General features: G+C 39.0%; 1 protein-coding gene across 2 annotated transcripts; it reads left to right on the top strand.

The window, feature by feature from the left end:
* Window positions 1-23,822, top strand: PIP4P2 (phosphatidylinositol-4,5-bisphosphate 4-phosphatase 2). Of its 2 annotated transcripts, none has more exons than XM_030943114.1 (7): window positions 1-218; window positions 6,009-6,157; window positions 7,169-7,275; window positions 8,977-9,100; window positions 15,069-15,121; window positions 20,978-21,068; window positions 22,207-23,822. In XM_030943114.1, exons 1-7 carry the CDS (start codon window positions 113-115, stop codon window positions 22,348-22,350), a joined length of 774 nt encoding a protein of 257 aa, XP_030798974.1. In that variant the 5' UTR covers window positions 1-112; the 3' UTR covers window positions 22,351-23,822. The 2 variants fall into 2 exon arrangements, with proteins under 2 accessions (XP_030798974.1, XP_030798975.1); XM_030943115.1 differs by having other exon boundaries at window positions 49-218; window positions 6,012-6,157.
* The last annotated feature ends 4,097 nt before the right edge of the window (window positions 23,823-27,919 follow it).

Genomic DNA, 27,919 nt, shown 5'->3' with positions numbered 1-27,919 from the left:
TCATTCATTCCCAGCCCCTTCCTCTGCGCTCCTTCCCTTTCCCCGGCGCCGCCGGCCCGGCCGCCTCCCCGCCCCGCGCCCGGCAGCGGGCAGGGCCCTCCGCGCCGCAGCCATGGCCGCCGAGGGGGTGGACGAGCGCTCCCCGCTGCTCTCCGCGCCCGGCTCCGGCAATGTCACCCCGACCGCGCCGCCCTATCTGCCGGACAGCAGTCCCCGAGGTAAGGCGCTGTGCCGGGCGGGGGCGGCCCCTGGCGCTGTGGCTGTGGCTGTGGCTGTGGCTGTGGCTGTGTCTGGCGGGGGACGCGGCGCCTCCGCCCGGGTGCGGCGGTGCGGGGCTCCCCCCGCCCTGGCCGCGGCGGCGGGGCCGGGCCGGGGGCGGCCGGCGGGGGAGCCCCCGCCCCGCCCTGGCCGCTGGGAAACAACAGGTAACGCCGCTCCGTGCCCGGCACTGGCCCTGCTCCCCGCCGCGCTCCGGCCTGGGCGGCTCAGCAGGAAAAATAAAAGAAATTAAAATAATTGTTTGCAGGGGCAGAACAAGCCCGAACCGGTCTGCTTATTATAACTCGCTCGCATGCCGCAGCTTGCATGGTAATTGTTGGACTTGGGTTTCCCCATTAATTAGGAGCAGGATTAAGTGGAAGATCCGGAGCTGAGCGCAGCTCGGCTGGGCACAGGCGGCTGCGGGAGGGGCGCAGCGCGGGGCCGAGCGCGCAGGTCGCCATGGCCGGGCAGCATCGCAGCCTCAGCCCCGTGCCCAGGTGTGGCCAGCCCGTCCTGGCAATCCCATCCGAACAACGAAGGGACTCGGTGCACTGTGGTAGCTGGAGTCCAAAACCACCAGGATGCCCTTGCAAACACGTTTCAAGGCCATAGCGGGTTATGGCTGTATTTTTAAAGCAAGTCCGATACTGCGGTTACGAATCTGTAGCCGTGGCATAATTATATGGTATTATCTGTCTTGCATAGACTTGGGAAAAGTCGTCTTTTTGATCAATACTGACTATGTAATTAGTAGGTGTAAAAAATCTCTTAGAAAATGTGAATCAGGATGTTATCAAAATACATTAGTAGGGTTTTTTTTCAGTTAAACGTTTTGGAGCAGAAATTGAGGTGTGGAGAAAGCTGAAGGAATAAAGACTAAATAAGATTAGTGCAGCTTTGCTAGCAGTACCCTTTAAAATGTAAGATTACAATTCTTATCTCAGTAGGTCCAGTGTGTTGGCCCTTTCTTAATGATTTTTATTAACTGTATAGATTCATGACATGCATGCAACTAGAATGAGTGAGCATTTGTCTGTTTTCAGTTATATTCAATCTCATGGAAAGCTAGTCCTCTTGTCTTGATACAGAAATGTATTTCAGTTAGGGCTGTAGCTGGTGTTGACTGTTTACTTAGATTTGAACTGGACAAAGGAGTATTGACTTAAAAAACAGCAGAGGTTGGATGCTTTGGCTTTTTAGTTGGGGTTTATTTGCCATCAATTTTTTAGTGTTGGCAGTATCCCCCAAGTAAACAAACAAACAAAAAAAATCCGTATATCTACCTTAGTTTACATTCTGGGGTTTGATATTTTTATTCTTAGTGTTCCTTATTCTGTAACCATTTTTGCGTACATTTCAATCTGTTTTTTTGGGTTTTCTTTTATAAGTCTTTATAAATTTAAAAAGTAATGAAAATGCATTAGATTAGTGGCTCTTGTTTGACCCCAGGGTAAAACTCGTGACCTGGAAATGAGCTGGATTCTAAATGCTTATTTCAGTTGTTAGCCATGTCCTCCTGTGCCTTCAGTGGGCATCTGTTACTTGAGATATCTGGCTGGGCACCTGTGGGGGGATGTGGTGCTTGAGATAAGTGATTTCTTCCCAAAAATGAGGAGGAACCAACATAGAGCTTTCTTGAATGTCGAATATCTCTTGTTTGATCAGTCCATGAGCAAACACTTGAGAGCTGCTCTGCAGAGCTCTCAGGCAGCTGTGGAACAGAATTGTGCAGGGCTGTGGCACGGGCCCGTGGCTCTACTTCCTTTCTCTGTCTGCTTTCCTTAGTGAAAGGATCCATGCAAGCTAAACTGCCTTTCCAGCTGACTGGCTGACTTCATCTCTCTCCCTAGCACAAGGCTAGACTTAGAGGGAGGAATCATTCCTGTGGAAGAATTGGCTTTGCTTCCAAAGCAAACTCCTTCTGCAAAGCTTCCTTGATTAGCATCATTGGGATAGTGTGCACTGGCAGAGGAAGGAGGAAGAAGCCCTTTGTGCTAAAACTACCACCTGAATGTACATGAATAGGTTAATCCCTATAATTATCTACTGTGCCCAATATATCATCCTGAACTTTAAATTAGAGAGACCATGTTTTGAAGGTAGCCTTCTTTTCCTTTGCTGAGCTGCAGCTGAGACCCAGCTGACCCTTCCCTGTGTAAAACGGTTGAATCCTGGTAATGGCTCAGTGTTCTTAATGATGCAAGCAAGAAAATCTTACAGTGTGAATGCAGGCCACAGTATTTAAGAAACTTTTCACAACGTTTACAAAGGGTGAAACTATCAGTTCCATTCCCTGGAGTAGGATAGTTAGTCAGTGCTTTTTTGTTTCTTTTAGGGTTTTTGGGCCTTTTCCAGGATTTCTTAGTTTTTATCAACGTATCTCTGACATCAATCATTAAACTTTTTCCCTTACCCGCCCCCTCACAGGTCATGATAAAGAGCTATTTCTTTTTTTAATCAAATAAAACTAATTTCTGTTTGACCCTGGTAGGCTTCAAGTGGTTCTCTGTTGTTTCCCTTCAACTACCAGGGGAGGAAAGTACGAAAGTACCACAAGGAATTTCTCAGGTTGCAAATGGGATATCTTCCATTGCATCGCTGTTCTGTAGGGGTGAAGAGGGAGTCAGAGGTACTGCATGGTAGGACACTTTGCTAATCTTCCTGAACTAATTACTGTTGGGTTTTTTTTGTTTGATTTGTTTTTTGGGGGTTTTTTGTTTGGTTTTTTTTGTGCGTGTGTGTGTTTTTTGTTTGTTTGCGTTCATTTTTTTTTTAAAGAGAAATGGATAATATAGCTGTAAACTGGTATGTTAGCAGCAGGGAATTCACTATCTAATTACATTCTCCTGGTGTGTATGTGAAGCTTGCCTACTGTCCAGCATGACAGACTGACAGACCTTTATAAACTGGTTTTAGATATTCTATATAGCCTGAAATTTAAGATGTCAAGAAAAAGAAAAAAAATGGTCATACCAAAGTATGCTAATGTGCTTTGAAACCTTTTTATTAAGGGGTAATGAGCAGCTAACTCTGAGACAATGTCTTTATTTTCCTTTTCACCATCCCCCACCGACTTACCCTCCCCAAATATACTCTTCTTTATATTTAATTTTAGTGGCTTCTGCTGGCTTGTTTTTTGGACCTCCTCAAAATGCGCGTTTTCTTTGAGCATGAAGGTTGCAGTGCCAAGATACCTCATGCTTTCTGCTCCATAGCAAATGTTATTTGCTGCAGCAGGGCTCTGAAAAGCAGCCATTATTCTCTTGCTATCTGATATTTGCTGAGCCAGCAGGACAGGAACAGCGAGGCTGCTTACCTGGAAGCCAGGCAGCTCCAGTATGAGGCTGAAGAAGTGGCTGGTGCTTTGTGTAGGGGCTCACACGCCTCAGTTTACCAGCTTCATAAGAATTATCACTTGGAAATGGGTATAGAAAATTATAAATGTCTAGAAGGTATGGTTGTCAAATTTTCAAGTATTTCAGGATTGTGGAAAGCTGAAATGTTGGTGGCTGTGTGTCTCTTCACTTTCTGGTACCCTTAAAAATACTGCTTGCCTTAGTACAGCCGCCCTATTCCCAGCTGACAGAATTGAGCTATCACACTCAACATGGAGAGGGCAAAGTCAAGAACTTTTGTAAAACAACTGTTGCTTTTCAAAAAAGCAACCTTAAAGCTGGGAGTGAACTGTAGAGGTGTCTTGACAGAGAGTCTGGTATTTAGTCTTTGGAACATGCCTTTTGTTTTCTGGCTGCCTGTTCCCTTAGCCAGAAAGTGTCAGCTGCTCACTGCAGGAGCAGTTAAGCAGCCTGCTGACTGCCAAAACCCACTGGAGCAGCCTTGACTTTGCCACGGTGGTTACTCTTACCTGATTTCTGGAGTGCTCTGGTAGGCTTGAGCTTGTTTCTACTTGCCAAAGGGTGTGGGTTGGGGTTTTGTCTTGTGTGTGTTCGTTTTTTAATGTCTTGTAATGTCTCATGTCCTGCATGTGGCAGCCTTACTTAAAATAGGTGTCACAGTACTGCAAAATACTGATATTTAGTATTTATTTTTCTGTATGCTGCATTTTTTCAGAATGTGTTTCCTCACAAACAGAAGAAATAACAGTGCTGTTACCTGATATTTCTTAAGGATGTTTTCTGTAACCAGTGTATCAGAGCTGAAGGTGTGAAGTTCACTTCCTCAAGAAATACAGCATCAGTTAGTGTCATGAATTCAGAGTTGTATTGCTGCGTATAAGTTAATTTTGTTTCTCATCTGAAATAATTCACGTATATTGGATGTGATTCTGAGACTCTCAAGGTACCTATCTTTTTCCTGCTGCCTTTGTGAGTTAAAATCAAGCGCAGGTCTGGGTCATATATAGACCAAGTAGCAAAAAGAGATAGCAACATGGCTGTTCAGCATGCACTTCAAAGGTGTGTGGTGACTTTTGGATCTGAAGGGCAGACAGGGTTTCTTATATCCCTCCAGCTTACAGCATTCACTCCAAGACAGCAAAGCAGTGATGAGTACATTCTCACAGGCTTAAATTTAATACTCAGGCTTGTCAGCTTTGATAGCCGCCTGTGATTTCACTCACCACCCTCCAGCAGGTACTGCTCTGTTCAATGCTGTTGGTAAATGGGAAGTAGGCTGATCTCTCATTGCTTCTCTGAAGATTTTGTTTGCTGCTTGGATGTAGTTTTTGAAAAACTTATTGAAACCCAAGGCTGCAGAGCATTTTGAACTACTAGTTTTTAAGAAAGCTAAATATGAACTACTCAATATGCCTGTCCTGAATTTGCTTACCTGAAAAGCCCTGAACTTCTTAATGAAATAAGTCAGTGCTAATATATCCCAAGGAGTGGTCGTGATAAGCTTGTGAGAAATCATTGTGTTGAATTATTTTCATTCCATGGATTCTTAAGCCTCAGATAATCTTCAGTGTTTCCTCCCTGTTTTGTTGTGGGGCTCAAGACTGACAAAGCTGGACTTTAAAGTCTGCTGTTCCCTGAAGGCCTGAGGCCATTAAACCCTTCCTAGTGTCAGCCTCTCCAGAGTGACTGAAGACCTTCTTGTGCATTGGTACTTTGGCTCCTGGACAAGAAAAATACCTGGAACCCTTAAAAGCAGAAACTCTGAGACTTCAGGGTTTTTTCTTCAAGACAGCATACATTTGCTGTTTTACTTAAAAAAAGAAGCATTTCATGCCACTTCCTATCCTAAGACTTGTTTTCTTGACAGGGCTTTTTTGTGTTTTTACCTGTAGTATCTTCTAGTATGTGATAAGCACTTGTCTGTATTTCAGTCTTTTTAGATGTTTGTGAATGCTGTTCATGACTATTCCTACCTGTGTCTTGTTTTATTTTCTGGGTCTTTTTCTTCAGAAGCCAGTCTCTACTAATCTGTAGTAGGTTTGGGGTTTTTTAGTGTTTTTTTCTCCATGTATTTTCTATGGACTACAAAAAGTTGGTTTGAAATAAAGTTACATAGATGAGTTCTGTTGGATCCAGATTTCTGGGGTGATTTGCTGTGTGTTTGTGTTGCTGGTTTGCTTTACCTACAACTATGGATGGTGTTTGTGTACACAGAAGTTGTGGAGAAGGGGAAAACAAACTCAGTTTTATTCTGTGTTTATACTAAACACTGAGTTTGAGGTATAAGGTTTTTTTTTCCTTTTTTGAGCCTGTGCCTGCTGGAAATGGTACTTGCTGGAAGCGTTTTAGGATCCTCTGTTTTTTCAGCTGAGATTTCCTTGTCTCTTGCAGCAGAGCTTCCCCCTCCATACACTGCCATTGCAAGCCCAGATGCCAGCAGTGTTCCTGTGATAAACTGCCGTGTGTGCCAGTCACTAATCAATTTGGATGGCAAGCTGCACCAACACGTGGTTAAATGCACAGTCTGCAATGAAGCCACGGTAAAATGGATTTTTGGTGTTTTTTGGGGGGCAGTGGGGATAGCACTTATGTCTTCACCTGGGCAGGTGGGTCTCTTCCTGCCACCCCTGAGGAAGAGGATGAGCCAGCCCAGCTGACTGCCAGTGTTCACAGACATATTTGTTTCTTCTTTTCTTAATTCAAGTCTTCACTGTTTTTCTTCCTGCTTTTATTTTTTCCTCCTGCTTTTATTTTTTTCCTCCTGCCAGTTTTAGTTTTGGGATGTGATACTGCAGCGCTTCACAGCTTCTGCAAGCATTTGTGTGAAACACTGGATTAGATTTATTACACTGGATTTATTATATATATGTTATATAAAAAGAACATTAAATTATGTCCTGAAAACAGGAAACCTTAAAACTGCAGGAATGTTTTTTTCCACTTAGAAGAGAGAGTAGAGAACCTGTCACTGATAGTTACTTTCCTGTCCAATATATAATGTTTCAAGCCAAAGTATTGTGCACCTTTTGATGCGCTGCATGAAAGGGACATTGAAACTTGACTCCCAGGTTGGAGAAGGATAATTTCAGTACAGTTTAAAATAAGATTACTGTTCGGTGATGTCTTCATAGTCTCTTAGTGACCAAGAAACAGACTGTGGTCCTTTTACTGTTGAATAAAGCCATTGTACCAGGCAAGAAGGGTTGTTTGGCTGTTTTGAGTGATTGCTTTTTATTAATACATCACTATTTAAACTCACATAAAAAATAATAACTGAACTGAAGCCTTGAATTATCATTGCTAAAGTATGAATGTTTTTTCCATGAGTGAGCAGAATTTGCTTGTTCTAATAAGGAAATTTTCATTTCTTAAGAAAGAAAAAATTTCTAATTTTGTGTTGACTCTGAAGTTTCCTCTGTAAGAGGAAGTGTATTTCTGTTAACAGGAACTTTTCACTAGAGTTGTTCTGCTTTGTCTTCATGTTATGTGGAAAAAAGTGAATTGCTATGACTTCTGATGTATGTTCTCTGGTGGTTGTGGTTTTTTTTTAGCCGATCAAAAACCCTCCTTCAGGGAAGAAGTATGTTAGATGTCAATGTAACTGTCTTCTTATCTGTAAGGATACATCTCGGAAAATAGGCTGTCCAAGACCAAACTGGTAAGAATAAAACACTTCCAGTGCCTTGAGATGGTTTTCTTTAAAGCAACTGCTGTCTTTGTGTTGAGTATTTAAAACTAAAAGAGGTTCAAAGCCTTGGTCTCTTTACATGGACACTTACAGTGCATTACTGAATTGCTGCAGACGCAGGTAGTGCTAGTGTCCATTTTGAATATATTTTTTTAAAATAAGAAAAAAAGTTTCTTCCTTGTCTTTAAGTCTCAGATGTATGTGTCCCATTATATAACTACTTTGTAAGTCAAAAATAATGTAAAGAGCAATAGAAGAAAATCCACTTCTCATTTCTGGGACTTAACATTCATAATTTCTTAGAGACTTAGTTATTGTAACCACACAGAATACTTTGCTAAGCTCAGAGAAGGGATTGGGAGTGAGATGGGAGATGGAGTAGTAGCTTAACTTCAGTTTCCTTAGTTATGCTGAGTTTTCATTCTCCTCAGCTCTCAACTTAAATGTACACACTTGTTATAAAAGAAGCAATCGTGATTGCCATAGTGATTGCTCTTACTGTTGGGCTTAAGGTGTTAAAGATTCCACTGAGATAGGAGGAGTTTGATTGGAAGTGGTGCAGCTCTAACAGGAGAAAGGGAGAGGAAGGCTGAATCTGCAGATGTGTGGAGGGGAGTTCTACCCCACCAAGTGCCCTAATTAGTCCCCAGTGTATTGGCTGTTCTGGTTTTCAAACATAGTTTGAGACTTGTGGGAATTAACTCTTTTTACTAGTGCTTGGTTGGGTAGGACTTCAAAACATTCCAAACATTTTCTCAGATTGCAGAAATGTTCATGGGATAGTTCAGTTATAATATATCACATGGTTGGTAACTAAACTGAATTAGAAATTCCTTAATTTTATTAAAATAATCTCAAAAGCATGCATGTAAGCAGTTTTCCTAAGATAGCCTGTATTTGTCTTGCTAGAAACTGAGCAAAATTGGTGTTGTGTACTTTGAAGGAGAGAGTTGGGAGTGTGACTGAAGGAAAGGCATTCAGAATACAATTTTCGGTGTAGATGGAAGAGATGCAATGCAAATTAAATATTGCTTTATTTTTTCCCTTTACTTTTTTCATTCTAAGAAGTCTCATCCTCATTCTGAGTTGGTTAATTTGGGTACTGTCATTTTGGACTGACATATTGTCTTAACTAAACTGGAAATATGTTGAACATAGAAGTAAATATTTATTTTAAAGTAAATTGATTCCATTTAGTCAACCTAGGGTGGTTTTCCTTTTTAGCTTACTCAATTTGAATGGAATTTTTACTGTGCAAGTATGGATATTCTTCTTACATTGACATGGTTGTCAGTAGTGTGGGAAGGAGAACTAGGTTTTGGAAGATCCTTACTCTTTCTACATGTTTCACATGGGTATGTACATGTCAGTTCTCAGACTTGCTCAGCCTGGGTATTAAGTTTTCATTTTTCTGAGGAGCATGTCTGTCATGTGCTTGTAAGTCTGATATAGGGTTTAGGCTTGTATGGCTGATCTTACAGGGAAAGAGAATATTTTTAAAACTGAAAATACTTTGGAGAGTGACCAAAACTGGGTGCATCAGCTGTTTAACAAGTAGATTATAGTTTAAATGTGTAAAAATATTTGGTAGTGGCTGAGTTAATTGCTTGAACACATCATCCTTCTCTTTTGCTGGCTTAATTACATGTGTATCTAATGTTCTTAACTCAGTAGGCGCATCATTACTCTTGGTCCAGTGATGCTGATTCCAGAGGAGCAGCCAGCTCAACCTGCCTTGCCAGTTCAATCAGATGGAACTAGAGTGGTGTGTGGGCACTGTGGAAATACATTCCTTGTAAGTAAAGCATCAGATTCTCCTTCTTGCCTCACTGTGCTATCCCTCAAGCTGTTTGTTGTAAGCAGTTTTTAGCGTGTATTGCCTCATTCTCTGTCATCATTGAGGAACTAAAACTTCTTTACTCATTAATATGAGTGTATGGTCTGGTTTTGGTTATTTTTATGTGTTTCAAGAAAACTTTTAACAGTCTTTCTGTACATGGATAGATAAAGCCCGTGTCTTATTGTTTCATGATGTGAGCGTGGGCAGTGCTGGAAGAGAAAGTTGGTTTTCCAGGTTCTGTTTGGGCTTGCAGAGTGGTGGCTGTGTTCTGCAGTGGCTAATGGAACAGTTCTGTCATTGCTGTATGAGCCCTGGAAAGCTGTTGGTTATGGTGCTTGCCATTGGCATATCTGTAGGTTGTTGGAGAGCTGGAAGTTTTGGTTTATATGTCAGAGTGCCAGTTGAACACTCTGTAGCCTTCTAAATGGACAAGGTGCTGCCACACTTGAATTTTGATTGCAGTACACAAGCAAGCTAGCTTTGGCTTCATCATCCAGCAGTGATTGAATCTCTTTCAGGTTTGTGGGTTGTAGGAAATGGCTAGATAAGGAGTACGGTTAAAGAAAACAGTCACGAGAGAGGTGGCGCGTTCCTGAAACAAAGGATTGTAAGATACATAAAGATCAGAGAATACTCAAGTGCATTTCCTTGTGCAAGGAAAAAGGCAGCTTAGGGGTTGCCACTCCATGTCAGTTTGTACCAGCAGAGAGAGAAGGGCTGGCTTGTGGTAGGCTCTGTAATGGCTTGTGCCTTCAAGTCTTCGCTTCAGGTTTATGGATCAGTGAGGTGCTTTTGTGGCTTAACACCACCCAGCCCCCTGCCCTGGTGGTGGGGAGAACTGGGAAAAAGGTAAAACCTGAGGGTTGAGATGAAAACAATTTAATGATTGAAATGGAAAAAGAATACTGCTAATGAAAACAACAATAATAATAGTAATGGAAAGAGAGAGAGGGATAAAACCCAAGAGAAATAAGTGATGCTTAATACAATTGCTCACCACCTGCTGACCCAGCCAGTGCCCCAGCAGTGATCAGCCTCTCCCAGCCAACTTCCCCCAGTTTGTGCACCAAACATGATGTTCTGTGGTATGGAATATCCCTTTGGCCAGCTCAGCTCAGCTGTCTTGGTAGTGCTCTCTCTCAGCTTCTTGTGCGCCTCTTTGCTGACAGAACATGGGAAACTGAAAAGTCCTTGACTTAGGGTAAACGCTACTTAGCAACAACTAAAACCTTAGCTTGTTACCAACATTGTTACTGAATCCAAAAGAGGGCACTGTACCAGCTATTAAGAAGAAAATTAATAGTCTCAGCTGAATCCAGGGCAGGTGTGCTGTAATGTTTTAACTATTGTAGTAAGTGATGAGTGCAGGGAGCTGAAGATGGCCCTTATGCTTCTCTCTCTTTCCCTCTCTCTTTCCCTCTCTCTTTCCCTCTCTCTTTCCCTCTCTCTTTCCCTCTCTCTTTCCCTCTCTCTTTCCCTCTCTCTTTCCCTCTCTCTTTCCCTCTCTCTTTCCCTCTCCTTTCCCTCTCTCTTTCCCTCTCTCTTTCCCTCTCTCTTTCCCTCTCTCTTTCCCTCTCTCTTTCCCTCTCTCTTTCCCTCTCTCTTTCCCTCTCTCTTTCCCTCTCTCTTTCCCTCTCTCTTTCCCTCTCTCTTTCCCTCTCTCTTTCCCTCTCTCTTTCCCTCTCTCTTTCCCTCTCTCTTTCCCTCTCTCTTTCCCTCTCTCTTTCCCTCTCTCTTTCTCCCTCTCGAAATAGGAATATGAGGAGGAGTTTACAAGTAATCTGCTAATTGGGAAGCAATTAGAGAGATACTCTAGAAATATTATGTCAACTAATTCAGCCTATATATTAAAAAATACATGATTTCTTATAACCCTTGCTAAAGAACAGTAGTCTGAAACTGAAGATAGCTGAAGTGGGTTTTCTGTTTGCCTTTTTTTTTCAGCCTGTATTTAGGGACTTTCACAGGCATGGGAGTTCTACCTGTCTTGATCTCCTATTTACTTTATACAAGTACACTCCAGATTAACTTTGCAGTTTACACTATGAACCACTTCAGGTGAACGTAAGGGAAAAAAACCAAATCCATAAAGTCTGGTTTTGCCCATAACTACTGGATTATGCCTTAAAAGGTTAAGTTTTCTAGTTTGGGATTTGTGCATGCGAGTTCATATCATCTGGCTGCTTTTGGGAACTGCAACATTTTGAACTTCATAGTCCTGTCTGCCAGGATAAGACCAATTTGTCACTTCATGATATGTTGAAAAGAAACTCTCTGAACCGTTAGAAATTGAAAGCTTGCTATTTTTGTATGCTGAGTTATCAAGAAATAAACCCTTTTTTGCCTCATGTTACACAGCTTTCCCATCAGTCTTTTGCTTCCACTTTTTTCCGTAATTAAGTTTCAGAAATCAGGAAATTGTTTGGATTTCAGAATGAGCAGAGAAGCAACAAAAAAGTGTTTTAGCCAGCCTGGAAGCTCAGTTTCTGAGTTAATATTTCTGCCTTTTGGTATCTCCATGTTGTGAAGAAAATATGTAGTGCTAGATGCATCTCTCAGCAACTCACTAGGCTATCCCCTTTACTTTACTTGGCAGTTAAAAAATAAATAAAATAGACAAGCAAAGCTAGAATCCCTGGGATGGAAAAGTCAAATTGTCATGTTCTGTGTTCTTTTAAGACTATCAGCTTGTTCACCACCTTTCCAAGATTTTATTTTCCATTTGAAAACATGACTGTGTTTTGCTTGCCTCTGCACACGGGGGGATGTTTTTTACAAATTTATGAAAACCACACTCCTTGCTATGGTGTGCCTTAAAGTTTCTCTGTCTTAGCTGGAAGAATGGCTTAGTACTGAAGTGAAATTGTAGCCAAACTATCGATACTTCACATCTTGTTAATCAGATTTTTTTTTTCACTTGGTAACCTGATAGAAGTTCTTTCTGTGTTCAGGTTTCTACTGTTTCTGGCAGGTTTGGACTTGACAAATGGAAAAAGGGATAAAATAGAAAAGGAGGGCAGGACGAGGGTTTAGCTGTGTTGCTAAATATCAGTTTGATCTGGCTTGGGCTGTTTTGGGAGCTTTTGGACTTGGGCTGTGCAGTTACTATTTCTGCCAGCAGTAAATCATTGCCTGCTCTACTCCTCTGAGGGACCTCTGCCTGCAATGGTCTGTGGCTGTCAGAGGCCAAATTGCCTTTGGAAATGGGGGACAAGGGAAGGCTGTCCCTGTGTCCTCTCCCTCTCTGCCATCTTCCTACTACTGTCCTGTTTTTGGAGGGACCTCAGAGGCAAGAAGCCAGGAGCAAGCTATGGAAGCCACAGGCTGCAGGCTTAAGCACTATGCTTTGTCAGCTGTGCTTTGTCAATTTTGTTTTTTTAAAATAATCAAATATGAAAATACTTAGTTCTGAAATAATTGAATAGGAAACCCATTAAATGTTTCAGAAAAATAATATATGTTTTAGTTTGTGAAAGTATTTTGCTTTCCCAAAGGACCAGAGGAGAATGGAGAGGAAGCTTTTTTTGCAGCAGCAGCTGTATGTAGGACTGTGTATGTGTTTATGTACCTATGTCTTTTTGTTTTGTTTTGGGCCTTTTTTTTTTCACGGTCTTGTGTTGAATGCACTGAGAACTATTATAGGCTTAAAAGGAAAATGTTTGACTGTTCTTCTAGTAATTCCTTTGATAGATGTCTGGTTTTGTCCACAGTTGACATATTGACGAGTTCTGTATTCCTCATCTCTTCATCTGTGTTTCAGTACATCTAACCAGGGATTTGGGCTGTATATTGTATTGCTCCAATTAAGAAAAAGCATTGTATTCTCAGCAGAGAGCTAAATTTCATGTAAGTGTAACTTCTTAACAACATGAATCAATATTAGGTACTTTAAAGCACTCTGGAGTATGGGTAAAAAATGCCAGCTTAAGCATGATTTAGAATGTACACAAACAGAACCTTTCCCCACTGTGCTAATATGATTTAAGTTCTTGTACTTTGAAAGTCTTGTCACAATTTTGCTCTTTTTCTACAAATACTTCTGGTCTGTGTAAAAGTCATCATAGCGGCTACTGCTTCTGTTATTTCCAGGTAACTCTCAATGAAAACAGATTATGTCTGACTCCTTTTTCCGTCAATAATTGGAGCCCAAATGCGTTTGAGTTTGTAGCCATTAATAATTTTGGCTAATAATTAGAAGTCTTAAAACTCTGGAAAGATCATTAATGAGTAACCAAGGAAATGAAGTTGCCTACACTGTGATATAGTATTGAAACTGCTCTATAGAAGTGAAGTTGAATTACAATTAGGTAAAGTATAGATCCTGGAATTAGACTTGCCTTTGTTTCTGGAATTGCAGTTTAAAAAAGCTGAAATAACTGCTCTGGTGAAGCCTCTCGCCATCCCAAATACTGACAATTGCGTTTTATCCCTCTTTCACTGTGTAGAGTTAAGGGAAATTGAGTAGGTTTTTGAAAGGGATGCAGAAAAATGCTTAACTTGCTCCACTGCCAGGGATGCGGAAGTAGAATTAATGCTCTAAAAAAACTTTGCTTGGGTGGGGAGCATTACAGAGGTTTTATTAAGGACTAAAATAAAACTCTGCTAAATCAGTTTGGTCAAGTTTTGTAAACAAGTAATACTGGTTACGTAGTTGTCCTGTAAATGTGTAAATGGATACTTCAGAACAAGAGAATAAAAGATGGATTTCTTTTTAGTGGAGATTTATCCCTAAGTAAAAAAAACTTGAGGGAGATATTAAAGAGGTAGGAAAACGCTCAATAAATTCCCCAGTTCAAGACTTTGCTCACAGCAAAATCTCTTCATACTGACAAGGCGTGAGAAGAAATCTTTCTTTGCTCATAAAAATCACAAATTTCTTCTCAGCATTTTAATGGTGTTTGCTGTAGGTTGGTGGTGTTTTCCATACGAGGATGGGCTCTGATTTTGATTTGTGGCTGTAGGAGTTATAACACTTTCACTTCAGTAGGGCAGCTTCAGATTTCTCATGGAGATAAGGAAGGGCCTCATGGAGCCACTGGGGATCTGCAGTGTGGCTTCTTCTCCTGCTTTTAACTTGCAGTGTGACTTTTTGCATCAGCCAGAAAACTTCCAACTACCCTCCACTTGAGAAAGGCAGGGGAAGAGAGCTGCAGTTACAAAATAACTGCTTACAGGGAGAAGAAAAAGAGCCTTATTCCCCTGATCCAGGCAAACATGTTTGAAATGCTTGCTCTTAATGCAGTTATCACAGAACAAAATAGAACAGAAGCTGCTGTTTTTAAGTGAGCATATCATGGTGTATCCCCTGGTTGAGTTAGTTCTAGGCATTGCTTTCACTAAGGCTGTTTCCCACATAGGTTTCAGCATGGAAGGTGGTGACCTTAGCATGTACAGTTTTACATATCATCTTTTTAACAGTCATGTAAAGTAGTCAGAAGTGTTCTCTATTTCACTGATGTAAAACCTGATATCTACTTTCTTAAATATTCTTTACCACATTTTTTGTACACCCATAACTTAGTTTTCATAAATGATGCAAAGGTTGGGAAAAGATTGGAAAATACTTCTGTCTGTAATTGTGCCAAAGAAAACACGCTTGTTTTGATTCAGGGTATATTCATAGTCTTTAAGTAGGAGAGGAAAACCTATTAATATTATAATGTTGCCCATACTACGCCTGTTGATGCAATCACATTACGTCAAGCAAATTTTGTAATACTAAGGCAAGTCATGGGAAATGTTCACATGGAAATCCCCATCTGATGTTGCCACTGACAAAAGGGCATCCCATTTATAGAAGAAAACAAAAAACAAATCAAAGAGTCTGAGAAGCAAAATGTTTTCCTAGTGACATTTAACATTAAGTGCAACAACCATTTTCTCAGGTCTGCTTTTCAACCTTTTTCTTTTTTTCTTTTTACAGTGGATGGAACTGAGGTTTAACACACTAGCAAAATGCCCACACTGCAAAAAAATGTAAGTTCTCTGAAAGCAAGGTTATGTAAATTACTGTGAAGTAGCCAGTGTTTCTTCTGTAAGTCTTTGGAGTAAAATGTGTTGGCTGTGCTGATTATTTTGCTGTGCTCACCTGAACTTCAAGGCTAGAGCAGATATTGTGTGCATGTGAATTCTCCATTCTTCATGCAGAAATCAGTAGCTTTGACATATCCACCTGCATTTATGAAAATGCTCTGATTGAATTGATAGAGGCAAAAATAAGCTGCTAACAATAGACAGGAATAGGTTGCTAAAATTAACATTTTGTGTCCTTGAAATTTTACCTCATCATAGTAGTAATCAGATATCATCTTTAAAGGTAGAACTTGAATTGCTTTATTGTAAAGGGAAGAAAGGAAATAATCTTGTCTTAATTTGAAAGAAGGTTTACTGATACTATAAACTCAACACCCAACTTGTGTTAAGCATCTTAATGCATTATCTTAGTTAGTGTTTATGAGTGACTGTGGAATAACTTGGGCACTCATTTGCTATTACTTCAAGAACAAGAAAAATTAGAATACAAGAGCTGTAAGCTTTTTGTTTTGGTTTGGTTTTTTGGGGGCCTCTCTTTTTGAGTATTTGTTTGGCCTTTCTTATCTGAGCTCAGGAATTCTTAATTTGAATTGTTTCACTAGTAACATACTTTAAATTTGTATGAGATCTCAGCCACATGGTGTGAAATAAGATATAAATACTACTTCAGAGACCTTCATGTCCTGCTGATTTATTTAAATATTTGTCTTCCTTTGACAGGAAAGTGGGACTTCCAGTTAAAGGAACAAACATGTTTTCCACTGGGAATAGAGAACCTCAGCTGTGTTGCATGTTGTAGGAAAACTAGCAGGTCCCTTAGGAAGGAGAAAGTGTAGGATAAATGTACTGTAGGTGTGGGCATGGCCTGGCCTTCAGCATGGACTGAAGTCTTTTGATTGGAGTATTTGATAGAGAAGTCAGTCTAGTGCTGTGTTTAACCTCAGGGGTTTAACTAACTCAGTGTGGAGTTGTGGATATGTTCTAATTTGCTTAGGTTAAATAAACTCAGTCTTGATGAGATGCTGCTTTGCAGGGGTGTGTGTACTGACACATTAAGTCTGTTCAGTCCTTGAGCAGGGGTTGGAGTTTTGCTGTTTGGTTTGTTTTAAAACTAATTGGAATTATGTTTTATATTTTATGTCACCCTTGTTAGCTGACCTTGGCTTTTTTCTTGACTCTCCTTAGGTCAGTGTTATTTGTTGTTTAACCTTAAAGACAGAAAACAAACAAAAACCCCAACCCTAACAATAACAGCACCAAAATGAACTATGCTCCAAACAGCAGTTAAAAGTCACAGCATGTAATCTTTTGGTCTGTCCTCTGTTGATTAATGTTGCTTCTGTTTTAAATTCCAGCCAAAGTTTTCTGTAGTGTTCTCTTCCATAAAGTGCAAAGCATGCCATCCATATGTAGGAAAGTGGGAGCCTCTCTGCAGTACAATTTGTGATAATTACAGTTTGCATGGCAACTGTATTGCAGAATGCAAAACAAATTTTAACAAGTGGGCACATCTGTCCTTGGGCTGAGGATGCAAGCTGTGAAATATTGTAATTTAGCTTTGAATGAGTTGCTCGGTGTTTTCCCGCATTTGGATTGCAGTGGTTGGGAGTTCTGCACTTCCAGCAGCATAAACATTTCTGATACATGGATTTAGGGCACAGCATAGGTGAGACACAACTTTGAGTCATGATGATGGAATAAATAACTGCAGTGACCTGCTTTCTTTCTATCAGGTCTTTGTCAGAGGTCAGCATAGCCAAGTAGTTAAAAGGGAATGTAGGGTTTCATCTTATTAATGCAAAACTTCTTGCATTAGTAGCTGAGTAGTCAGATGTAGAACTGTTCATTCCTTCTGTTGATTAAGTTGATAATTGTCACTGAGAAAAGGATAGACTAAGGCAAAAGGCTTACCTTGAATCACTGCAACAGTAAGTTTTCCAGACATCAGCTGACACTTTATAGATTCATATTTTGTTTCAAATGTTTTTGGAAGTCCGGTGAATCTCTGCAGGTAGTTTGTTTGTGACCTTCCATTTGGTTGATGGATATTAGAACTTTATATTACCAATGTCTTCTAATACTGCAGGGGAGATCAGTAGTTATTACTTGAAAAAGTTAAAAATGAAACAGTGTTCAAAGAGAAATAAAGCCATCATGCCTCATAGTACCTAAACAAAGGAACCTCTCATATCTGAGTGTAGGGGCAAATAGGATCGATCTTCTTGTCTGTTTTTAATCCCATCTATGTGCTACCATTGTGATACAACTTTGTTTTGTCTTGAAAAATAACTTGGGAAATGTAGGAAATCAATTGTGCTGTAGAGAATAAAATCTTATTTGGTAAATGACCAAATCTCTTTGGAAGTGGACTATAAACCTGTCATGTTAGTCTAAGTAAGGTGTTTGCAGAAGCCTTACTGATGTGTAGTGGCTCTGCCTGACACAGGCCCTTACTTGCATAGGGAAAATAAATGTAGCTAATGAGGAAATAGTCATTATACAGTTGTATTTTATAGTGACACCTGGGAATGGGGGAGAAACAGTTTCTTTTTGCTGATTTAGTGTTCTGCATTTTTAAATACCAGATGTTTATCAGCTTGTTTTCCAAAAGTGAGAGATTCAGGGAAGGCTTCTGGTATTTTTCTTGTTTAATGATGAAGAAGCAGGAGCTGTTTTTTTGTTTGCTGTTCTCTTTCTCAGCTTGTATATTAAATCATCTAGAAAATTCAGTTCATTAATTCAGTTACTAGAAAGGGAATTGAATGGTACAGGTTATTATTACAGAATGTCAAATCTATTTTTTTTCCTGTAGAATCTATTTCTTCTACTTTTTAAGGTCTGCCCAAACTATGAACCCTAATGAATTTATAGCACCTTTGCCCCATAAACGACTTCTGGTAAAGAGAGAGATATTGGAACCCCATCACTGCTGTGAAGGCTAATTTCAGCAGCACTATTCGCCTTGAAAATATTGGCATTTTAATTTTCCTTTTAAAAGCATGTTTGAAATCCTGGTCATAATTCCTATTACTTGGAGCGCAAGAGGCCCAACATTCCCTCCTGTGGTACTTCTTTCATAGCCTTTGTCCTATGTGGCAGTTTTCCCCTCTTCTAATTACTCCATGATGTAGTATTGGATTTGGCATCTTCTACATCTGCTGCTGCTGCCCAGAGTTCTGGCAGGTGCCTTTGCTTCCTCAGCAGCAGCTCAGAAAGAAGGAACTGCTGCTTTCTAGAGAGTTCCCTCATATTCCCACAATGGAACTAATTGGGTGCTTCTGTGATATGAAGAAAGTTCTTTTGATTCCATTTTAATATTGCCAGATGTTCTTGTCAGAGTTTTCACAGTTGGTAGGTTTTTGGGACAGAGTTTCAACTTTCTTTATTCTAAGTTAATTTGGGGGGTTTTTGTGTAATTTGGGGTGGGTAGAGAAAGCCTCACTATCTAGGGGAGGCCAGTGGCTAACATCACTGTTAGGAGGTGAAAAATGAATAATGATTTATTTGGACTCCTAGGTCTGTTACATGACTGTAAAAACTTTCATATCTTTAATTATTGCTTTCTGTGGAAAGAGAAAAGCAGCTAAATTGAGACATTCTTTAAATTTCCATTTTGTGGTATTTCAGTTGATGGTTTCTCCCCCAGCCTTTCTTACTGGATAGGAGGAAACACATGAGAAATATGGATGGAAAATACACACAGCACCTGCAATATTATGATTACAAAAATAAGACTGTAAGTCAGCTCTGAAAGTGAAAGTCTCTTTTCCAGAATGAACTTTGACTCTGTACTGCAATACACAGTACAATAAGTATCATGTATGTTTTAGCTGTATTGAACATGACATTTTTACCAGCTTATTGTATGGTATCCAGCTCTATAATAGCATTAACTCTGAGTACATAGCCACAAAATCCTGTAAAGGGGGGAACCTAAGGTCAGTTTGGCAAATTCAGTCTTTTCTCTTGTTCCCTTTTATAAAATTAGTTTGGTTTTATTATTTTTAACTCATATAACTTGGAATTGAGCAACATATCCCTTTCTAGAATGGCTGTAGAGTGGCTTTTGGGGAGTGTGTGGAGGTGTGTGTGTGAGGGTAAGATACCATTATTTGCCCAACTGGGAATTCTCTTACCCTAATCCTAACTCAGGCACCCTCCAGTGTCCTATTTCACTATGTATTGTGAGGTTTTTCTAAGGAAGTAATTTCCCCATGGAAGCTAATGAGCAGTACTGTTTAGGGACTTTTCTAGCTCTTCTGAAAATGGCTTGTGAGTAGTCACTTTATTCAATTCTTGCCTTGAAAGATGAAGCTCATTGTGTTAGCTTGAGGACTGTGGTGGTGTTTGTTTGTTTTTCTCTTGGAGCATTTCAGAAATTCCTTGTAAAGAAATAACGTGTAAGTAAAGCTGCTTAAAGCAATCTATTTGAAGGCTTTCTAAGACAAATACTTAAAAAATTTTAGTCACATGCTAAGCATTTGAGGCGTTGCTATGTGGTTAATTAACTGGAGCCAGAAATTTGGTCAGTCATATGATGCGTGTACTGCTTCAATTGTTCAGCAGTGCTTTTTTCTGTTACACATTTATCTTGAATAAGTTGAACTATCATGCGATGAGTAAAAGCATTACACATTTCCTAAGGTATGTTGATGTCCCAGAATGGGATGAAGTACTTAACTAATGCTAGCATGCTTCAAGATGCTTCAAAACACCTTTAAGATAGATAATGCGTGCTTTATAAAACCACTTCTGCCTCTCTAGTCCTTTTAACTGTGTTTCAGTGGACTTAAATAATATTCCTGTTTTCCTCATTACTAAGCTGTATGTGATTGCAAATGTGTGACTCAAGATGTATTTGCTAAACAATGCTGAGCTTCTAAAATAATTTTTCTAACATGTAGTAGATAATGTTATGTTTTATTTGCATTTTTAGTCTGTTAGAGTGAAGCACTGTCTTAATGCAGCAGATAGAGACAGAGCTGTCTGTCCTGGAGTTGATAGTCTTGATGATGAGTGACAGAACTTCCAGGGGATTTATTTACCTTGGTTGTCAGAAGTTATTTGTGCAGCTCTTATAAATTGTGATAGAACTCTGAAAGAAATGGTAAAGTAAGAACAACTTGTCATGTTCTTCAAGTTGACTTAATAGCCTAAAGAATTTCAGTATTTGGGGATGTTAAACATGGAAAAAAATTACATATCTGTGACTAAAATTATTTGTATTTATCTTCAGAGCAGTTTAGTCACTGAATGGTATTGAGTATCCAAAAAATGGATAATGAAGATTGTTATTATATTAATGACATGTAGGGGTGGTAGTAGTTATTTTCACTTACTTAGATGCAGTGAAGTATTGAAGGCATATGCTGATGTACCAAAAGTCTGAAGAGTGTCTTGCATGGAAGCTGAAAAGCAAACTTGAGTTTTGCCATCCAAAGGCTATCCAAGACAATTACTGGGATGTACTGTGGGCACAGAAGGTAGACACACTCAAACTGTGGGTGTGGCACCATTCCCTTTCTTATAAGCACCGAGATTTTTAGGTACTAGATAATCACCAGCAGTTCTTTCAAATAAAAATGAGGACTCTGTCCTGTACTTTGTAGTATAACTGTAGACTTTGCTTACAACTCTATAAACTGAAGATGGTGTATTGCCATTCTCTCTCCATTCCCCATTGAGACTGAACAGTTACTGTTGATGGTAAGGGTGTTTTTTATGGTGGTTGTTATTTGGTTGGTTTGGTTTGGGATTTTTTGTTTGTTTTTAATTTCAATACCATTTATTTTCTAACAGTTCTTCTGTTGGAAGTGCACTGCCACGGAGGCGCTGCTGTGCATATATCACAATTGGAATGATATGCATCTTCATTGGTGTTGGATTAACTGTGAGTGATGTCCCATGATAAATTTGCAGCTGTGTGCAGGGGTGTGTGTGTTCAAAGGAGTTCTCTTAGTTGACTAGCTCTTCTTTTCCCAGCATTTGAGTAAAACTTCGTAAATTGGTGTGGTTTTTGTCATCTCTATTAAAACTGTGAACTTAATCATTTAATATTCTGGCACTTCGATAATCTCTTTTTTCTGATGTTAAATTTGACTCTTCATCTCTAAAAACTTGAGTTTTATGAAAAATTGTTCACTTCGCTGTAGAAGTACTGGAACATCTTGCTCTTGCTAGAGCTTGCAAAACTTCCATGTTACCAGAAATACGTGTTGCTGTATAGCCAGAAATAGAAGTTCCACTGCAATAGAGGTGAATGGGATTCCAAGCACTAGAAATATGTATGAGTCTTTGTAATTTGTAAAAGCTGTAAAGAGTAAAACCAGCTCATAAGCTATTTACAAATGAGAAGGCTCAGTCTGTTGTTATTCTGTTAAGTGGAACCAGTGGTATCTGGTTTACCAGTATCTCCTACAGGTTACTAGAGCCAACTTTCTACCTGGGAATCCCAGAAAGTTTAATGTGAGGAAATAATTCCAGTGAATTCATATGTGTAATTCTCATCATGCCTCTAACTTGTGTTTTAACTTGAATAATTAAATATATGTGATCTTATGATGGATCTTATGATCTTATGATGGATTCAGTTATGAAGGATTTTCCAGGTTCCCTAATAGAAACAAAGCCAGAAATAAAAACAGTGAGAGACAAATTTCTTTTCCTTTTTTTCATGACCTTACTGAATTGGAAAATTATGTGAAAACATTTTTCTATGACGTTTGTCTAGAGGCTTGTGTAGCCTCCATCCTTGGAGTTATTTGGGACCTAGCTGGGTTAAAACCTTTAACAACTTGGTGTGACCTTGGGGTTGACCCTACTTTGATTGGGGAGCTGGCACTAGAGGTCTCCTGATCTCCCTTTCAAGCTCAATTACCCTAGGGTTATGTAAAATCAAGCTAATAAAACACCTAATTTACCCTTACCAGAGTTGAAAAGGTGTTGAAATGCTTCTCCTTAATATAACTTGCTCTTCCCTGAAGAACAGACAGTGCTGTATGTTTGACACTACTGTTTTCTCTTTTTAGGTTGGTACACAAGATTTCGCCAGGCGATTTCACGCAACATATGTTTCTTGGGCTGTTGCTTATCTCTTAGGTTTAATCTGCCTCATTCGAGCCTGCTACTGGGGGGCCATTAAAGTCAGCTATCCAGAGCACAGTTTTGCATAGAGAAATTGTTAGGTTATAGATGAACATCTAGTCGTTCTGGATATTACATCTTGGACACTTTTAAAACCTTTCCTGTAAGGATTCCATTCTGTTCAAAGTAGTTTAAAGACTGGGGGTCTCTGAGAACAAATGTTCATTGCACTACATAATATGCAAATAGTTTGTTTTGCTGCTAGATTCCCTAGCTCTGAATACTAAAGCTATGTTTACATGTTCATAACTCTGTCTTTATAGGTGTTGAATTGTATTTCAAACAGTATTAAGTTTTACATTTCCTTTGTTATGTTCAAATCCGTCTGCCATTTTTCTAGATTATCAGTAAGAATTCAAAAGCAAGAGTGTTTATAAGTGTTTCTACAGTAGCTTCACATTTGTACTTAACATTTTAACTAAAATTATATTCAAGTGGCTTGCTTTAAAACCTAAGCAATAAGTATTTTGCTTGAACTGCTTTACTGCATCTTTTGCCTAAGATCATAGTGACCTTATTCAGGAAATGAAAATTGTGAGTGTTTAAAAGAGTGACACTGTTGCTAGAGAGACATTTGTAAACACTGTATGCTTGGAGATTTTTCAGGTAGAGAGATGCTATTTTGGTAGTCCAATTAAATTTACATTTATCCAGGGTTGGATTTCAGTTAGGATAAATGCTTTTTCCTCCAGGATCCTGGGACTGAGGTTTTGGTTTTTGGTTTTGGTTTGTTCTGGTTGTTTTTTTTTTTTTTTTTGTTTTGTTTTTTTTTTTTTTTAACTGGCAAATCCTAAAAGCCATGCTCGGATTATGGAACTTAACTCTGGTTATTCGTACAAGTTCCTTTACAGGGTCTAAGGGAAGCATTTCTTATGACTTGGTTTGTTATACTTCAATGTCATGTAGATGACAATAAGACGGTGATGGGTTGCCTCTTACTTTCCTCTGATCACATCAGATTTTCCCTGCTTGGGAGAGTTATGACACTGGTCACTGCAAAGGGAGACACTGTAAATTCTCATTAACTGCTGTAATAAGGAAATTAGTAAACTATTTCTTGGACCATTCCATCAAAGTACATCTAATCAATTTAGCACTGACTTGCCAAGAGAATACGGAAACAGAAAGTTTTTTCTAATGATGTATTCACAAAGGATTGAGGGACCAGTTCTTGCACTGCCCATCTTTATAATTTTAAACAAGTTTTTGCTAAATTCAGAAGGAATGTCCTGAGTGATTTAGACAACTAGTAATTTAGCTAATGGGGTCAGATGGGTAAATTAATATGGATGTTTCAGGGATACATGTAATTTAAATTATCTATGTTCCTGCTAAGTCAAAATGATACTCGGATAAGGATTTTGGAGCACAATAAATGTAAATGATCGAACTGTAAATGATCTGTCTTTGTATGACGCTAAATGTATAAAAGCAGTAGCTCAGGATTACAATGTACCTTTTACAAATAAATTAATAAAGAAATAAAGATTATTATTCAAACTTAAATGTATTTTGTTATTTATATGTATACAGAAGTGTGTAAGTGGATGAATTTGCTGATATGATATAGGAACCACAAAGGTATGGCACACCAAAGGTGAGCTCTGCATTTTTGCCAAATGGTAGCTTCAGGAATACAAGAGAACAATAATAAATTGCAGTTATCTTTATGTTTTAGGAAGAGTGAGGACATAAATAAGGGGTGAAACTACTGTTGGGATTTTATTTTCTTGAGTCAATGGCTTATTGATGGACTAATATACTCCCTTGCTTTCCTAGTGCTTTTTACATCCCTTCACTGTTGAGATTTGCTGTATTCACTTGCCTTTGAATCTATGAATACTCTTTCCTGGTACTTGGTGTTTCAGAATCCTGCCTGCACTCCACAGTGTGACATAAAGTAGGTTAGGGCTGTACAGAAAATCATCCGCTGCTTTTGTAACTTCAGTGCTTTTGTAACTTACTTCTGTCAGGATCAGGGTACTAGCACAATGTTTGCTGCTACTTCCTTTTGCAAAGTAAAACATGGTAGTTATTCCTATGAAGTGTCATTACATTTCAACCACTGCTGGTAGATAGAATGTAAATAGAATTGTGATATTTTTACCAGCTAAGAAATGTAATGGTGTAGAATCTGATGGGACTTTGAGGGACTCCAATGGATGTGGCCGTTAGTGAAGCAGACTTTGTAGACAGTCGTGATGGTCTGTGCTGAACTACATAGCAATCCAGTAAACTTCTCTGTACTTAAAATTAAAAAAAAATTAAGATCCTGTCCTGTGCATACAGACCACTAGAACAACTTTCAGGTTTTATAATCACTCATTGTTTTGGTCATTTTCAGTAGTGTTTTCCTTAAGGTATTATTTTTGTGTTAGGCATGGGAAGGACTTACTCAAATTCAGGATTAAGGACTTATGTCCTTGAGGTTTTAGTTCCCCCCTTCCCTGTACTCCTTCCACTCTTTTCCACCAGAGCTTTTATACCAACTGTGTGTCCTTGGCTAGGAAACACTTCAGATCTTAAACTGTGTTTAATTTTTAAATTATAAACCTACTGATTAATAAGTCTTTGACTGATTTTATTTATACCCACCATACATGTTAATGTGTTGTCTTATGAGGCCAAGAGGGTAGTGTTTCTGAAAATTAGGTTATTAGGAGATCTTTGTCATGAGTAGCATGTTGAAAGAAGCTAAATCTTTCAGACCAGTCTGATAAGAAATTCAGCATGAAGTGCTTGGAGAAGATGCTGGAGCAGCTGTGGAGTCATTAGTGGTTATTGCTGAGAAATGGATATTGTCTTTCAGTGTATGCCTTTATAAACAGAGGGAATGCCAGGGCAACAGCTTCATATGAAGTTCTAGAAAATATTTGTAACTAACTTTAAGGCCTTGAATAATAAATAGGTGAGTAGCACCAAGATGATTTGTCACATTAGATCCATCTGACTGCTTTTTCCACCAACAAAAATTCCATACTGAATGAAGTATGTGCTCTAAAAATGTCTTGGAAATGTTCTTCTAAGCAAGCTTGAGAAACCTATCAGTAAAATTATTCAAATATAGTGATTATCACACTGTGAAGATGTGGCAAGCCATGCATACCAGCTTTTTGGAAATACTTAATACTTTGTCAAGTTTGTGTGCTGTTTATCTCTTATAATTCCAGCTGTTAGAAACTGAGAGCAAGTTGAGTGACTTCATTATATTAATTCATCCTGTTTTCCTACTTAATTCCCTGTGTGATTTGGATTAACAGTGCCAGGGACTGAACTTCCCCTTTCAAAAAATCTGTTGTGGAAAAATAGATCACTGTTGGAGAAATGAGTATCACTAAATTACTTGAAATAAAAAATTCTAACCATAATTATTTAACAGAATGTATAGTATTTGAAAGCTGGACTCTCATTGTATTAAATCCCCCTTCATACCTAAAATTAGTCTCTTTACAGGGGAGTTACAATGTTTGTCTCAGTAGCCAGATTAAATTGTCCCCATTCCTCAGCCTTCCAACTGTGCCTGTCCCAGTCCCAGGATTTAGCAGAAGAGTTGTACTGGAGGAGTATGAGCAACTGCACTGTACACGCATTATAGGCATAGGACAATATCCTGCTTGAAAATAACTCTGAAAGTGCCTCCTTAATTCAGATTTCCTTCTGTGATTTCACTGATGCTGTTGACCTGCAGCACATTGCATGAAGGTGAAGGAGCAAAAGGCTGGATGGAGGTCTTGAAGGAGAGGGGAGAGAGGAACTTAATCTGATTAAAGTTATTTGCAAGATTTTTGTTATGGATATTTAAGCCAACAAGAAAAGAATATCTAGGCTCAGTTTCCTACAGCTTTAGCCACAAAAGGGGTTTTATTTTAGAACAATAAAGCTGCTTGTTAGCTTGATTAGCCAGCAACTTGTTATGTTACACTTCAGTGGACTCTGGGGGAGTCTACCAGGGAGGTATCCCTGTATCACCTCCTCTGCTTTAGTATTCATTTGTAGGCATTCATGTTGGCTGCTTTTGGGAAAAAAAAGAAAAAGGACGTGACAGTAACAGACTTTGGATCTGGACCTGTGTAGTGGATTTTATGGTTCTTTTTAACAGTTCATTTGAAAGAAGTGTGTTCAGCTAAATCTTGTGAGCAAAAGCAGTAGATATGACTATGGATTGGAAATTAATCCAGATGAAAAGCTGTGTGTCATTGTAGTGACTTAGTAAAATGATTATCTAGTGGGTCAGGGGACACTTACAAGCAGTAGCTAAAAGATAAAGCTGGATGAGGTGCAGAGGGTCATAAAGACAGTTGCATATTGGCATTTTATCCAGTAACAGCATATTGTGCAATGGAGAAACCACCATTTATTTCAAAGTAAATTTAATAGGAGCTCTTTTGCGTGAATTTATATAAATTTGTAACGATGTGGTTATAATCAGTTCCAACTTCCTTAGATTTACATGCATTGCTTAATGTCTAAAACCACCCCAAACAATTGGAGAAGGGAATTAGAGGCTGAGGTTAGAAAACACCTCTGAGGGCATGCTGCCTTTTTTTTTTTTCCTTGCAATATTTCCTAAGAAAAATGATTTGGCTGATGGAATTTCAGGACTGATTTGTGTTAAAATTGTATGAGAAAGAATTTGCTGAATGGCCAAATGGCATGCAGCCTATTACGCTCACAGAAGGATCAAGCGTCAATTTTTAGTATTTCCAAAGCAATCTTGAAATTTTCATTGTCTATTAATGAAATCTCTTACCCATGCATAATATCTTTCTTGCCATGCTTTCAATTTGTTAAGAAAATTAGAAAAGTTGACTAGATAGGAAATAGGTAGAGAATTTTATATTATTTTTGTAGTGTTATTGGAGTATATTGGGTCTTTTTTAATTTTGTAAATGGGATGATGATATTTTTCTTTGCATATTTTAAAATTTTCTATCTGTAACTGATACCTCTGTGTGTTTTATCTGCCAGTTTCTCAAGTTAAACTTATGAAGTGTACCAAATTCTTGCCTGTTTAAGGAATGCTTTAACAACATACTGAATATAATTTCCAACTATATCAGGACAATAAAACATAGAGTACCTTGAAGACGTGAATCTTTAATAAAGAATTTCTGTTCAACAGTAATTTGAAAGGTATAACACAACTTCCAAGAAGCTCTGCAAGCTTGGAGCCCTATGCCCTGAGCAGGCTGTATGGCAAGGAACCCCAAACAGCCACCAACCACATGAACCAGCAGAAAGAAGAAATTTTCACAGGAGTTCTCTGGCTGTATTTCATTGAAAATGCAGGCACCCAAAGAGTCTTCCTTTCAGAAATCTGAGTCTGACAAACTGGCATTCTCTGGTTTTTGGGTTTTTTCCCCCCATCAAAAATTACTGAGCTCACTCTAATCAGTGTGGAAGAGGGCTAAAAATGTCTATAGTGTTATTTGTAGTTTGTGCATCTTTCTTATTTAGGAGTGAGAAAACAATACTTTACATTCTTTTTAGCGTAAATGCGCACTATTGTTATTTTGATGGACAGGTCAATGAACTAGGAAGCGTGCTTTAAAATCTGAGCTATAGCTGTCTCTTATTTTGCTTTGATGTTTACAATGT

This window comes from Camarhynchus parvulus, chromosome 2 (assembly GCF_901933205.1).
Source record: "Camarhynchus parvulus chromosome 2, STF_HiC, whole genome shotgun sequence".
In the NCBI taxonomy this organism is placed as follows: Eukaryota; Metazoa; Chordata; class Aves; order Passeriformes; family Thraupidae; genus Camarhynchus; species Camarhynchus parvulus.
The sequence above is the reverse complement of the archived record's forward strand: the minus strand, read 5'-3'. Positions and strand labels throughout refer to the sequence as shown.